The 12,169-nt window shown below is 31.6% G+C and overlaps 1 protein-coding gene across 1 annotated transcript; it reads right to left on the bottom strand.

Moving 5' to 3' along the window:
• Positions 1–976: 976 nt before the first annotated feature.
• LOC125072231 (probable uridine nucleosidase 2) lies at positions 977–11,965 on the bottom strand. Its single transcript, XM_047682758.1, has 8 exons — positions 11,620–11,965; positions 11,156–11,272; positions 10,149–10,248; positions 6,630–6,798; positions 4,626–4,742; positions 3,640–3,776; positions 1,913–2,102; positions 977–1,129 (listed from the first exon to the last, which is right to left on the bottom strand). Exons 1-8 carry the CDS (start codon positions 11,712–11,714, stop codon positions 987–989), a joined length of 1,068 nt encoding a protein of 355 aa, XP_047538714.1. The 5' UTR covers positions 11,715–11,965; the 3' UTR covers positions 977–986.
• Positions 11,966–12,169: the final 204 nt, after the last annotated feature.

The raw sequence follows: 12,169 nt of genomic DNA, 5'->3' as shown, positions 1-12,169 counted from the left end.
TGGGCTATTCTACTACTTTATAACAGTTATGAAACATTTTCGATTCTATTTCGATCCTATTCCGACCAAACCGCAACATTTCCTATTCGACCAACAATGTCCATTATTTGTAAAATAGATAAATGGCAAAACGACAGAGATATATTACACTGCGATTCGATTACGACAAGGTGAAATTTTGTTAGCAGAATTGGCTCTCACAAAAATCTAATATTTTTCATTGGTTTTATAGGGTACATCGGTTATCTGTATCTGCATGAGCTCGCCACAAATGATGTATACGTCATTTTGTCACTTTATGACAAAAAAGTCAAAATAAATACTTTTATTTTTGGTAATCAGAAGAAACAAAAAATAAAGATGTTGATTATGTCTTTTTGCGTTATTTTTATTAAATTTATTATTTCTTAAATGATCTTATAAGTGGAATAATATGTATGGTTAACGTATTATTCCAAAATGTACTTTGGCCCTTTTATGATCAGACTACATAATTATGTTTTATACCTACGATCATATCATTTATATTGGTATCCGAATAGACGCTAAGCCTTATAATAAATATGACACTTTTGACGAAATTAAAGTTTGAAGGTCACCCTGTTTTGGATGATATCTTGAAACGAAGATTGTCACAAATATCAAAACTATTTTTTTTATTAAATTTTAATTTATGTCTTGATAATAATCAGTTAGCTATATATTATAAACATTATTTATAAGTACTGTTTATATCTAATAAAGCAATTGTGGTAAGATAAGTTAAGTTAATAAGATAAGTTTTGTTATTGCACGAAAATAATAAGTAGAATATGACGTAAAAAAATCCTGCTGAGTTTCTTCTTAGGTCCGAGGTATTTGTTTCTGAACCGGTGGTCCATTTTTGTCTATCAATAAGTGTAACGCTTCAATATTGATTAAAAATGTTTGAGCTTGACTGTATATTGTATAGAAGGAGTTACAAAAATAACTATAATAATATATACTTATTTAATTGTTCGTAATTCCGCCGAGAATAAATCATATAACATTTTCTTGTAGTTTTCTTTCCTTACATTATAAATCACACGAGCATTAGAATCGTTCATTGATGTAGTAAAATCGTTTGTATTAACACCTCGTTGGTCTCCTGAAAATAAATATTTTTTTAAGTCTTGATGTATAAGTTTTGGACTAAATTTCTTATCGTTACACTCCAGATTCTTGACAAATGAAAGCTACGCCGAAATAAGTGCAATGATAAATCTATAGACACAGTAATTTTTCCTACGGTGTTTTCCTTCACATCCGAGCACGAAATTAATAATACACACGATAAATATTAAACACATAAAAAAATCATCTCAGCTTATTATCTTATTTTATTTATTTTAGTATGCCAAACGGTAGACACATTATCACATAATATAACATTAACAGCCTGTAAATTTCCCACTAAGGCCTCCTCTCCCTTTTAGGAGAAGGTGTGGAACATGGAACACCACACTGCTCACCACACTGCTCCAATGCGAATTGGTGGAATACACATGTGGCAGAATTTCGTTGAAATTAGACACATGCAGGTTTCTTCACGATGTTTTCTTCATCGCCGATCACGAGATAAATTATAAATACAAATTAAGCACATGAAAATTCAGTGGTGCTTGCCTGGGTTTGAACCCGCAATCATCGGTTAAGATGCACGCGTTCTAACCAAAATTACATTTCAATATTATCCTGGAAAATGCTCTACTATTTAGAGGTAGTCTCACCATGAACTATTACATTATACATTAATTAATCACATATATGTAAATCTCAACACATAGAAAGATGAAACGAGAGCAATTTTACAATTTCCTCGAGTCTATCGTCTGTATAAGTCTGCACCGTGCTTTGCTATATGTGTATAAAAGTACCATAGGGTACTTACCGCATAAAATAATACTGTTGTTAGAGTATCGTGTTTCTTGAACAATTAATGTTTCGTCCAACGCTATCGCCATCGCTGACGGGTCTAACAAGGTCCAATAAGTGCTTGCACTTAGCGATAATCTTTCATATTTATTTTGAGCTTGCATAATTTTGGTATCAATAGATCCCAAAACATCTGTTCTCCACTCCTGTGATTAAATAAAAAGCAAAGACTCATGTAAATTAAATTGCTTATGTAGTTTATGGTATGTATTTTTTCATATAATAGCATTAGCATTAGCAGCCTGTAAATTTTCCCACTGCTGGGCTAAAGGCCTCCTCTCCCTTTGAGGAGAAGGTTTGGAGCATATTCCACCACGCTGCTCCAATGCAGGTTGGCGGAATACACATGTGGCAGAATTTTGTTGAAATTGGACACATGCAGGTTTCCTCGCGATGTTTTCCTTCACCGCCGAGCACGAGATGAATTATAAACACAAATTAAGCACATATAATAAAATAATATATTTTCCCAATGTTTGTTTGTTTAGGTCTAAGCTGAATTTGAAGAACTTAACATACTGATTCGGTTGCAATGATAATGCCTTTATGCCCAGCATAACTTGATTCTACACCTTAGATTAGCTATATACAGTATAGATACGACTATGTATACTATAAGAGCTTGCTGTGTTTGCTTGACGTACAAATACAAGTTACATAATGTTGTTTTATTTACTAAAAATAAATGATTGGAGCGGGTACGCAACGACATCGCCGACAAGCTCCAAGAAAGCAGGCTGCGCTGGTTTGAGCACATTAGAAGAACATCTCCAGAGTACATAGGAAATTTAGTGACCAATCTTAAAGTTACAGGATCAAGACCCAGAGGGCGACCTAAAACCAGATGGACAGATGTGGTCAGAAAAGATCTTAGTTCCTGCAATGTTACCGAAAACGATACGTCAAATAGAGCGAAGTGGAAGCGAAAGACTAGGAAGGCAGACCCCACCATCAGATGGGAATAATAAATGCACCACCTAAAAGCTAAATACTGAACCCAACACAAGCATAACATCAATCAACCGGTTCATAAATAAAATAGTATATAATAAAACTTAATTATTTTTTGTGTGATATTAGTGAAGGTCTCGTGATCAAGGATTGATGAATGTAAAATACATCTTTAATCTTCTTATTCTAAAATTCTTTTAACATTTCGATGAGACTGTTCTATTTTCTGTACCAGTAGCAATTTTAGTATTTCTACGAGTATATGTATATTGATAGTGTAACCTTTTCAATAGACAAAAACATTAACTACTCATTAGAAAAGATCGATAAAATAAAGTAGATCAAATCAAATTGATCCAGATTTTTTATAGTAACAAACTGCATACTATAAAACTATGATATTTTTTTTAAAGACACCACATAGAACTAAACAGAAATCATAGTTAGTATTTCTTTAACCATTAATTATTGTATATATACAAGAATTAATGGTTAAAGAACTTTCTTTGTAGTAATTTTCGATATGATTTTCATAATTCATATTTTTTTTTTGCCACTGGAAGTTAAAAAACAAAACAAAATTCGTTCAAACATCTCATAACCAAATAGCTGGTTCTTTCTTAGCCCGAGATTATCGATTGCCTAACAACTCAAAGACAATAGCGCCAACGTCTTAGCATTGTAATGCTACAGGAGATTTTCAAGCAAGTCAGTGTTTTTGAATCCTCATACCTTGCTTATTTTCTGATGTAATCTTATCTGCGAGAATGGAATTATGGTGAGCTTCTCAGGGGTACCGCTACCTGCTACGATATAATATGATTCTACGTCCATATTTGCATTGAACTCTGGTTCCGTAAAATTTTCACCTACAAAATTCAATAGTGCTAGAATAATTAAAAAAGAAAATCCAGCAACCAGAATTGCACTCATTAACTAATTGCCATTTAAATTAAATCAGATATAAAGATATCAAATATTCTCAGGTAAGGGTAATCCATTTTATTAATCATTGCAATGGATGTAGATACATATATTTTTTATGGTAAAGGTAGGCAGACGGGCATATGTACGGGCCACCTGTAAGTGGTGATATGACAATGGCGCTGTAAGAAATATTTACCATTCCTTACATCGCCAATTTAAACCAACCTTGGGAACTAAGATGTTATGTATTCTGCACTGCTCACACATCCTTCAAACCGGAACACAATAATATTGAGTACTGCTGTTTGGCGGTAGAATATCTGATAATTTGATTTTACCTACCCAGATAGGCTTGCAGGCCTACCACATAGCTATTTGTAAAGTTTTTGTTTCGTGAAAAATCCGAAACTATTCAAGAAACCAAGTCTTGCTTTTTGGGACTTGTTGTGTTTTTAAGGTTTCAAGATACAGTCCTTCGGAAAATACATCCCATTCCCAATAAATGTTATGAGATGGACTTTTTGCTAATCTTAACTAAAAATGATGTCAAATGCATAATATCAAGTACTGTACTAAATGCTTCTTCACAGTTAAGAGAAAAAATTGTTTTCAAATCACTTTTCCGCGCCCTCCACATTGTATTTGAGACATGCAGGTTTGAAGTAAATTAACACTTAATAGTGATTTCTGGATCGATTCTTTATTCTATTCAACATAGATTCACGTGTTCGATTCTCTTGTCTTCTCGTTCGATTTATTTGGGTCGTTATTTTAAATAACAATATATTTACCATAAACATGTCCAGCCGCAACATAAATATGCGAGAGCCTTGACATGAAGTCTGGATCGATTCGAATCGCTAATGCAATGTTGGTGAGAGATCCCAAAGCAACTATGACGAGTTCATCTGAAATTCAATAAAAACATTTTGTAAGAAAACAGCGTCATTAAAAGGAAAAGCATTTTTCATGTGACGCCCGGTAGCTGTATACCATCGAAAAAGACAGTCATTATAACAATTTTAATTCCTGTAATGAAATAAATATATAATATATTATTGCTGTGTGTTGCGTACACACACATTGAAAGGAGATATAACAAAAAGTTATAGTATTCGCACACGCACACAAGGAACTAGAGACGAAGGCGGAAAGTAGCCATAAAGGCAAAAGTGGATATCATGATTTTTGTCGTCTCGGCATAAGAATCAATCTTAACCAGATGTGCCAATAGAACTACATCAATAAAATGATAGAAGATATATGAATCATTAGATTATAATATTGAATGAGTAAGTAAATAAAATGTATCTTTAAAACAAATAGAATTTTCTATCATCTTGCCAAGCAAAATATATACGAAAAAGTATACTGACACAAAAGTGTCCAAAGAAGTTTTGAATGATAAATACGACGGCGCATGCGTAGCGCCATATGTTGAATTACGTCGCAACTAGATTTGACAACTACTCGTCACTGTCAAAATCTAGCAGAGCGTCGTGTGGATGGTTAGCGCAGACATAATGGCGGCATTCAACTGGGAAGAAAAACCGTCATCGTAAACGCACCACAAATACGACGAATCGCTTTTGTTCAGTGTAATCTACGATAGTTTTTGTTAATTTCGATTCAATTGTGATATAAAGTGAATATTGAGACTATTTATTTGATTTTTGGATGAAACACTGATTTTAATTATATTAGAAGTAAATTGATTATACAATTGATTTTGACGTTTTATCTTATTATCGAATTGCCTCTAGAAGTCATAAATCATGGCTAATCCTGACAAAGGCGATCTCTCGCCTTTAAATAATTATTGACGTCATATTATTTACTGTTATCTAGACACGCGGTAGCGTGTCAGCCAAGTACAAATAACAGAACTGGCGAGCAGCACTGTGTGTAATATTACACGAACCATTTGGAGCCACTTTTGACCTCCTCATAACTCAAAAACTATACAAAAACGTGTCAAAATTGGCTCATATATTGAGACTTGTGAGATACATATGTGTTACAAATTACCTATATTAGGATGTAATTAATGTAGGTATAATTAGTATTGTACAATATTGGTTTAGAGAATGTTTAACTTTTTTTTTCGCATTGGTAGGCGGACGCTTAATTCGGCCACCTAATAGCAAGTGGTCACCATTACTGAATGACATTCGACCTTGGGAACCGAGATGTTATGTCCGTTGTGCCTGTAGTTACACTGGCTCACTTAATCTTTAAACCGGAACTCTACAGTACTGACTACAGTATTGGTACTTCATTAGCAGCCTGTAAATTTACCACTGCTGTGCTAAGGACTCCTCTCCCTTTTTGAGGAGAAGGTTTGGAACATATTCCACCACGCTGCTCCAATGCGGGTTGGTGGAATACACATATGGCAGAATTTCGTTAAAATTAGACACATGCAGGTTTCCTCACGATGTTTTCCTACACCGCTGAGCACGAGATGAATTATAAACACAAATTAAGCACATTAAATTCAGTGGTGCTAGCCTGGTTTTCAACTCGAAATCATCGGTTAAGTTGTACGCGTTATAATCACTGAAGAATCTTGGCATATTGTTACTTGTCGGTAGAATATATGATGAGTGGGTTAAACCCTACCACTAAGTAAATAAAAGACCATATAAGGTGCTAGTTAGTTAAAGTTACTTATATATATATATATGATGAGTATGCATCTCATCATCATCAGGAGGATTTGATTCTTTGCTTTTAAAATTGCTTAAGTTTTACTTACGAAATAAAAAAATATATATTTTAGAATGTATACAAACCCGAATATTTTTTAGACAACTCTATAAGGCCAAATACAGCGTGTTCCTTTTGAGCAGCAATCGGTTCATAGTTGTTTGTGTTATTGTCACCCAGACCATCGTAACCAAAAAAATGATCAGTAGGGAATTCCCCTATCAGAGCACGGGTACTGCCTCTATAGATGGCAACCTGAAATTATGGAATTTTCCTTTAATAAGAAATATTCAAGGAGCTCCTTATACATTTGTGTAATATTATTTAAATTTGGTCTAGTGAAAGGGCCTGTAGTCCGAAACCCGAGGACAAAATCAAACCAATCAATTCAAATCCTGGGACCATCAAATAAAAGTCATTGGCTTATTCCTTCTAGATATTTTAGTAGCCGGACTTTGCCGGAAGCCATTTTATCGAACACTGAGTGTGAGGGATAAGAGATATCTGTGATTGTGTACTTAACTGTCGCTAGTTTTAGATAAACTAATACTTTATTATATATATATATCAAAATGTTTATGTACTATTCCATGTACAAGATAGCTTGACCTTTTGGACAGATGTAGTTTTTTCTGATCGACATAACTTTGCAATGACGAACATATTATTTTTTTAATTTAATGATTTTAAAAATTGTAAAAATATTTACGAAAAATTCATATAATACAAAAGTTCCTAAGGATTCAAGCGATATCCGAAAATTTTAAGACTTTCTATTATATATTATTGCTTAAAAGTAAAATTTAAATAGAAACACTGAAAATAATAGACTCTTGTACAATGTTACATCGGTCGGACGGTAGGGACGCGAATAAAAGGCGGTAACTGCTACAAATATCGATTACAAAAATCCTTATTAAAGATCATTGTTAGGTTTTCCCAGTTTGGGGGTTTCTTTAGCTAGTATGGTTCTTTTTAGAACAATAAGTTAAAAAAAAAATGAATTCTATTTTGAATTACGCTTTCCATCGTTCCATCGACTGTTACATATGTTCTATTTTGTGTTTCTCATCACTAGCCCGTCTGACAAAAAGATCAAGCTAACTTGAATGAACTAATAAAAATGCGAAAGTAAATCTCTGTTGCTCTTTGAAGCTCAAACCAGTGGACCAAATTTGATGAAAATTCCTATGAAGCAAGCTCGAACTCCAAGTAAAGATATAGGTTTATAATATACTTCTAAAACGCGAGCAAAGTCAGGTGGCAACGATTAATATAACAGTGATCTGACTCGACTTTTCAAGGGAAACTAGAGAACTACTCGAGTGTCTAAGATTAACGATTCAATAGTATCTTATCTATTATCATTATAGATGTTTATGAATTTTACTATTATCGTATACGATTTTTTTTTATTACGAAAAAATAAAAAAGTAAAACGAAGTTCCACTGTAAATTATTTTAACTCCGATTTAATAATTATATTAAATTAATAAATAAATACAAATCGTAATTAGGATAAAAAGAATTTGATTTTGTAGAATTAGTGTCCAAAATCAGAAACCAGTTTTTGTAAGACTCGAGTTCACCGAAATTACTTAAGCTTTTATTTTGTTATTGGCTGTTACATTACTGTTATGTTTTATATACTTACATATTGTCAAGGTATTGAGGTAATTGTATTTTTTTTAAACTACTTTTAGAGGCCAAACAATCTCATTTAAAAAAAAAAATGCCTTGGTTTATTTGTTTTAAATCTTTGTATAGCTGTTGGCAGAGCGTGATGGTTTCTTGCATATTATCACCCTACAATATACTTACAAGTCGTGTCGAATAATATATTCCAAAAAAAACAAAAAAAGAATCAGATGTATTGTCACAAATGACATTCGTTAGTTGTTATAAAGATATTTTTTTTTTTAATTCTTACAATAACTACATAAGATCAGTATTCAATTCAATTAACTATTTCTAAAATTTTAATTTAAAATATGAATACAGAAACCAAAAAAAATATTGTTTTGTGATATTCGATACAAATACAAATTTCGAATGATACATACATACGTCTCTTTAAAAATAATGATTTCTATATTGATGATAGATAAATTAATTTAGTAAATTTTATTGATAAACCTGTAAATGTTTCTTGAATTAAGAAATAGTCGTACTTTCGATCGCTAGAAGTAAAGTCAAATAATTCAACAAAATGGTGTACCACCGGGATACATTTTAGGCCCTATTTTATTTCTGGTACATATTTATAAACATAATATTCCTTTCCTTTGAAGGTATTTGCAATATTTTATTATTTGCTTACGATATTGTTTTAAAGTAGAAAACTGACTAAACACGATGATGTAGGCAATGTATTATCAGATTTTAGGATTTCAGCTGAATCTTCATTTATCGTATCTAAGAGAAAGTTGCAGATCCCCAACGTGCGTGATTAGATAACTTAGACTAAGACTGAACTGATGTGGTTACTATGCGATTGTTTTGGTTATTTTTATAGCATTATATCTTGCGATTATTACTATAGGCACAAAGATAAATTTTGACATTTTGAAATTTTTAGCGTCACAATTCTAAAATGGATTTTTATGTTATATCGTAACAACAGGCTTAGGATTTTTATAATGAAGTAAAAATACGGTTGTGTTACAATATATATAATAAACAATAATAAGTTTAGTCAAAAAAATATTAAATAAGGCATGTTTCTCTGTAAAAGGGTGTACTGACATATGATCCAAAAGCTTCGAATTAGTATTTATCGATAAGCTATCATCAATTGCAGGTGATTATGATTATCACAGTCAGATAAATGGAGTTATTATTGAACTTTTTGCTGATAATTCTCAGTATAATCAACATTCCGAACAGCTGCTTTAGGTTTTTTTTTTATGGCATTGGTTGGCGAACGAGCACATGGGCCACCTGATGGTAAGTGGTCACCACCGCCCATAGACAAATGCGCTGAGAGAAATATTTGTTTGCCCGTGACCACGAACACTGCAAAGTGCTCGAAACGTCGGGATGTTAAAATAATTAATATACGCGATTAAATCCGTTAAAAACTAGTTTTATTTCAAAGAAATATTAACCATTCCTTATATCACCTATGCGCCACCAACCTTGGGAACTAAGATGTTATGTCCCTTGTGCCTGTGATTACACTGGCTCACTCACCCTTCTAACCGGAACACAACAATACAGTGTACTGTTATTTGGCGGTAGAATATCTGATGAGTGGGTGGTACCTACCCAAACGGGCTTGCACAAAGCCCTACCACCAAGTAAAATATTTGTTTAATGCAATTTGTATAATAATGATCCAATATTGCTCCAATTTCCTTACTTGAATGTCTATATTAGGTTTTGATTTAATTAATCTTGTATAATTAATATTCATAAGTGCCTATCTTTACTTGTGGGTGATTAAGCATAATTTAATATCTAATTTAACGTTAGGTATAATACATTTAAATTCAACAGCTTTACGTTTACTAAGTAGTTTTAAGCCCTGACTTTCACTGTTTGATTTCACTTCTGTTTCTTGAAAAAGTTAGGTGACACATTAAATACATATCTTTCGTACTCACCTCTCTCCTATTAGCAACTGTGAGTATTCGTTGTGTGTTGTTAAATACTTGATCTTCACCAACGTTCCCATGGGTTGTTGTGATTGCAATCACTTCTGGTCTGAAATTTTTAATATCTTACATAAAATTTCTGGTAGATAAAAATTAAAAAAACATATTTTCTATTTTTTTATTTTTTTTTACAAACTATTGATTTAAATAAAGCATTCGCTTCACTTAGAGACTCAAAATTTCAAAACCATTTGTAACGCACAAACTTATTGTAAGTGTACGATAAATAATATACATAACAATTCATTATTATGTCACATTGAAGACTAAACTATTATAGTTTTATGAATATATAATTGCGTTTATTGTTCTAAGATACACCGTCGGTACGTTACGTTTACGTACAGTACGTAACATTCGAACATTATACGCCCATTATTATGATAATGAAATCACAAGTTCGTTTTAAAATAATAGAGTATTATATTTTCAAGGAATTACTTTAGTGAATTCTTAAACACATTACAACAATTAAAGTACTCGTATATAACCAAGTCAGTTTTAAAATACATATCGAGTTGCAACCTTGGAAATGGTTGAAAGTTGAACGACTATCGTAATTTGCGCTGATCGAACTGATTGGATGATGAATTCAGGATATGTGTGGACTCTCTAAAGGCCTCGTCTTGCTTTAGGCTCGATATACTTATATTTTATATTCTTACTTTAAAATTTTTTATAAGCATCACCGAAACGTATTTATAATTAGTATTATTTAATATATTTTTTTAGTAATATGTTTTAAATTAATTTATAATAATAATTCAATATTATCGAATTTATTTAATTGTTTAACTAAACGATTATTTTTTATTAGACACATTATTATATACATATTCAGTACTAAATAGTACTGAATAGTAAATTTACTAAATAATACTAAGTAATATTAATTTCGTTGAGTATCAAATGAAGGAATTATTCTTAGTTTAATTATTTCTCCATTAGAAACTTACCCGTCATAGTACTCTTCGTATAATAATCCCATAAATATTGCCATCGCGTCGTCTGCTCCGCCATCATGATCTATTACTAGCTTCTGTCTCACTCGAGAAGGTACAGCAGTGGAATAACTAAAAATGATAAAATTAAAAATATATATATTTAAAAAAAATATAAGTTTTTAAATCTAGAATTTGCAAGATATGTAGTATTTTATATTTATAACTAGTCTTCTAGTGTTCCATTGAAAAAAAAAGGATTATTCTACTAATTGAAAAGCGAACGAGAATAAGGTACTGAACTGTTCTTGTTATTGCTGTTGTTACACAGTTATTAATATTATCGGTACAATCTATATATTAAGCATCGATGCATTGATTTATTAGTAGTAAATAAACGTAATTTCCATATTAAAAAAAAATATATATGTTAAATTTATTTAATGAATTAATACAAAAAATAAATTTTAAATCCTTACCTGCTCGATACTACAAAGAACAATAAAAAATAAATAAACGCAACCATCACTGGAATCAAAATGGCAAATGCCAATTTATGAATCGGAATCAACATTTAAGTATCTCTTAAATACTAGCCGTCCTTATCTCGACAGCTAAAATATTATATATCTGAACTCTTCACACATTTTTTTATATCACTATTAAAAACGTTATCATGTTTTTGTATAATTTAGCAAATATTACGATGTTATATTAAAAAAAAAAATACGTATAGATTCCTTGAACACGTTGCACGGTAGATGCCACAAACTTGTTTGAATTAATTAACTATTTTCCGGTTTAAAAATCCTAATCTCGGATATTAAATACTTTATTAGACGAAGAATCATATAAATACTTCTTCCTATCAAAATGACAGTTACTCATCTTATCATCATCTTTTGACAAATAAGTATTAATTCCAATATTATCCTATATTTAATAATGAATCTTATTTCATTTAAGATACAGATCAGATTCATTTAATCAGAAATTCAGTAATCTAGAACAAAAGTTTATACCTTTGCT

The sequence above is a fragment of the Vanessa atalanta genome, chromosome 2 (genome assembly GCF_905147765.1).
Source record: "Vanessa atalanta chromosome 2, ilVanAtal1.2, whole genome shotgun sequence".
NCBI classification, from domain to species: domain Eukaryota; kingdom Metazoa; phylum Arthropoda; class Insecta; order Lepidoptera; family Nymphalidae; genus Vanessa; species Vanessa atalanta.
The sequence above is the reverse complement of the archived record's forward strand: the minus strand, read 5'-3'. Positions and strand labels throughout refer to the sequence as shown.

Coding starts and splice junctions, on each gene's coding strand:
- LOC125072231 (XM_047682758.1), bottom strand. CDS start 11,714: ATGTTGATTCCGATTCATAAATTGGCATTTGCCATTTTGATTCCAGTG. Junction 4,743..6,629: donor GTTGTCTAAAAAATATTCGG/GTTTGTATACAT, acceptor ATTGAATTTCAG/ATGAACTCGTCATAGTTGCT. Junction 1,130..1,912: donor CAACAGTATTATTTTATGCG/GTAAGTACCCTA, acceptor ATTTATTTTCAG/GAGACCAACGAGGTGTTAAT.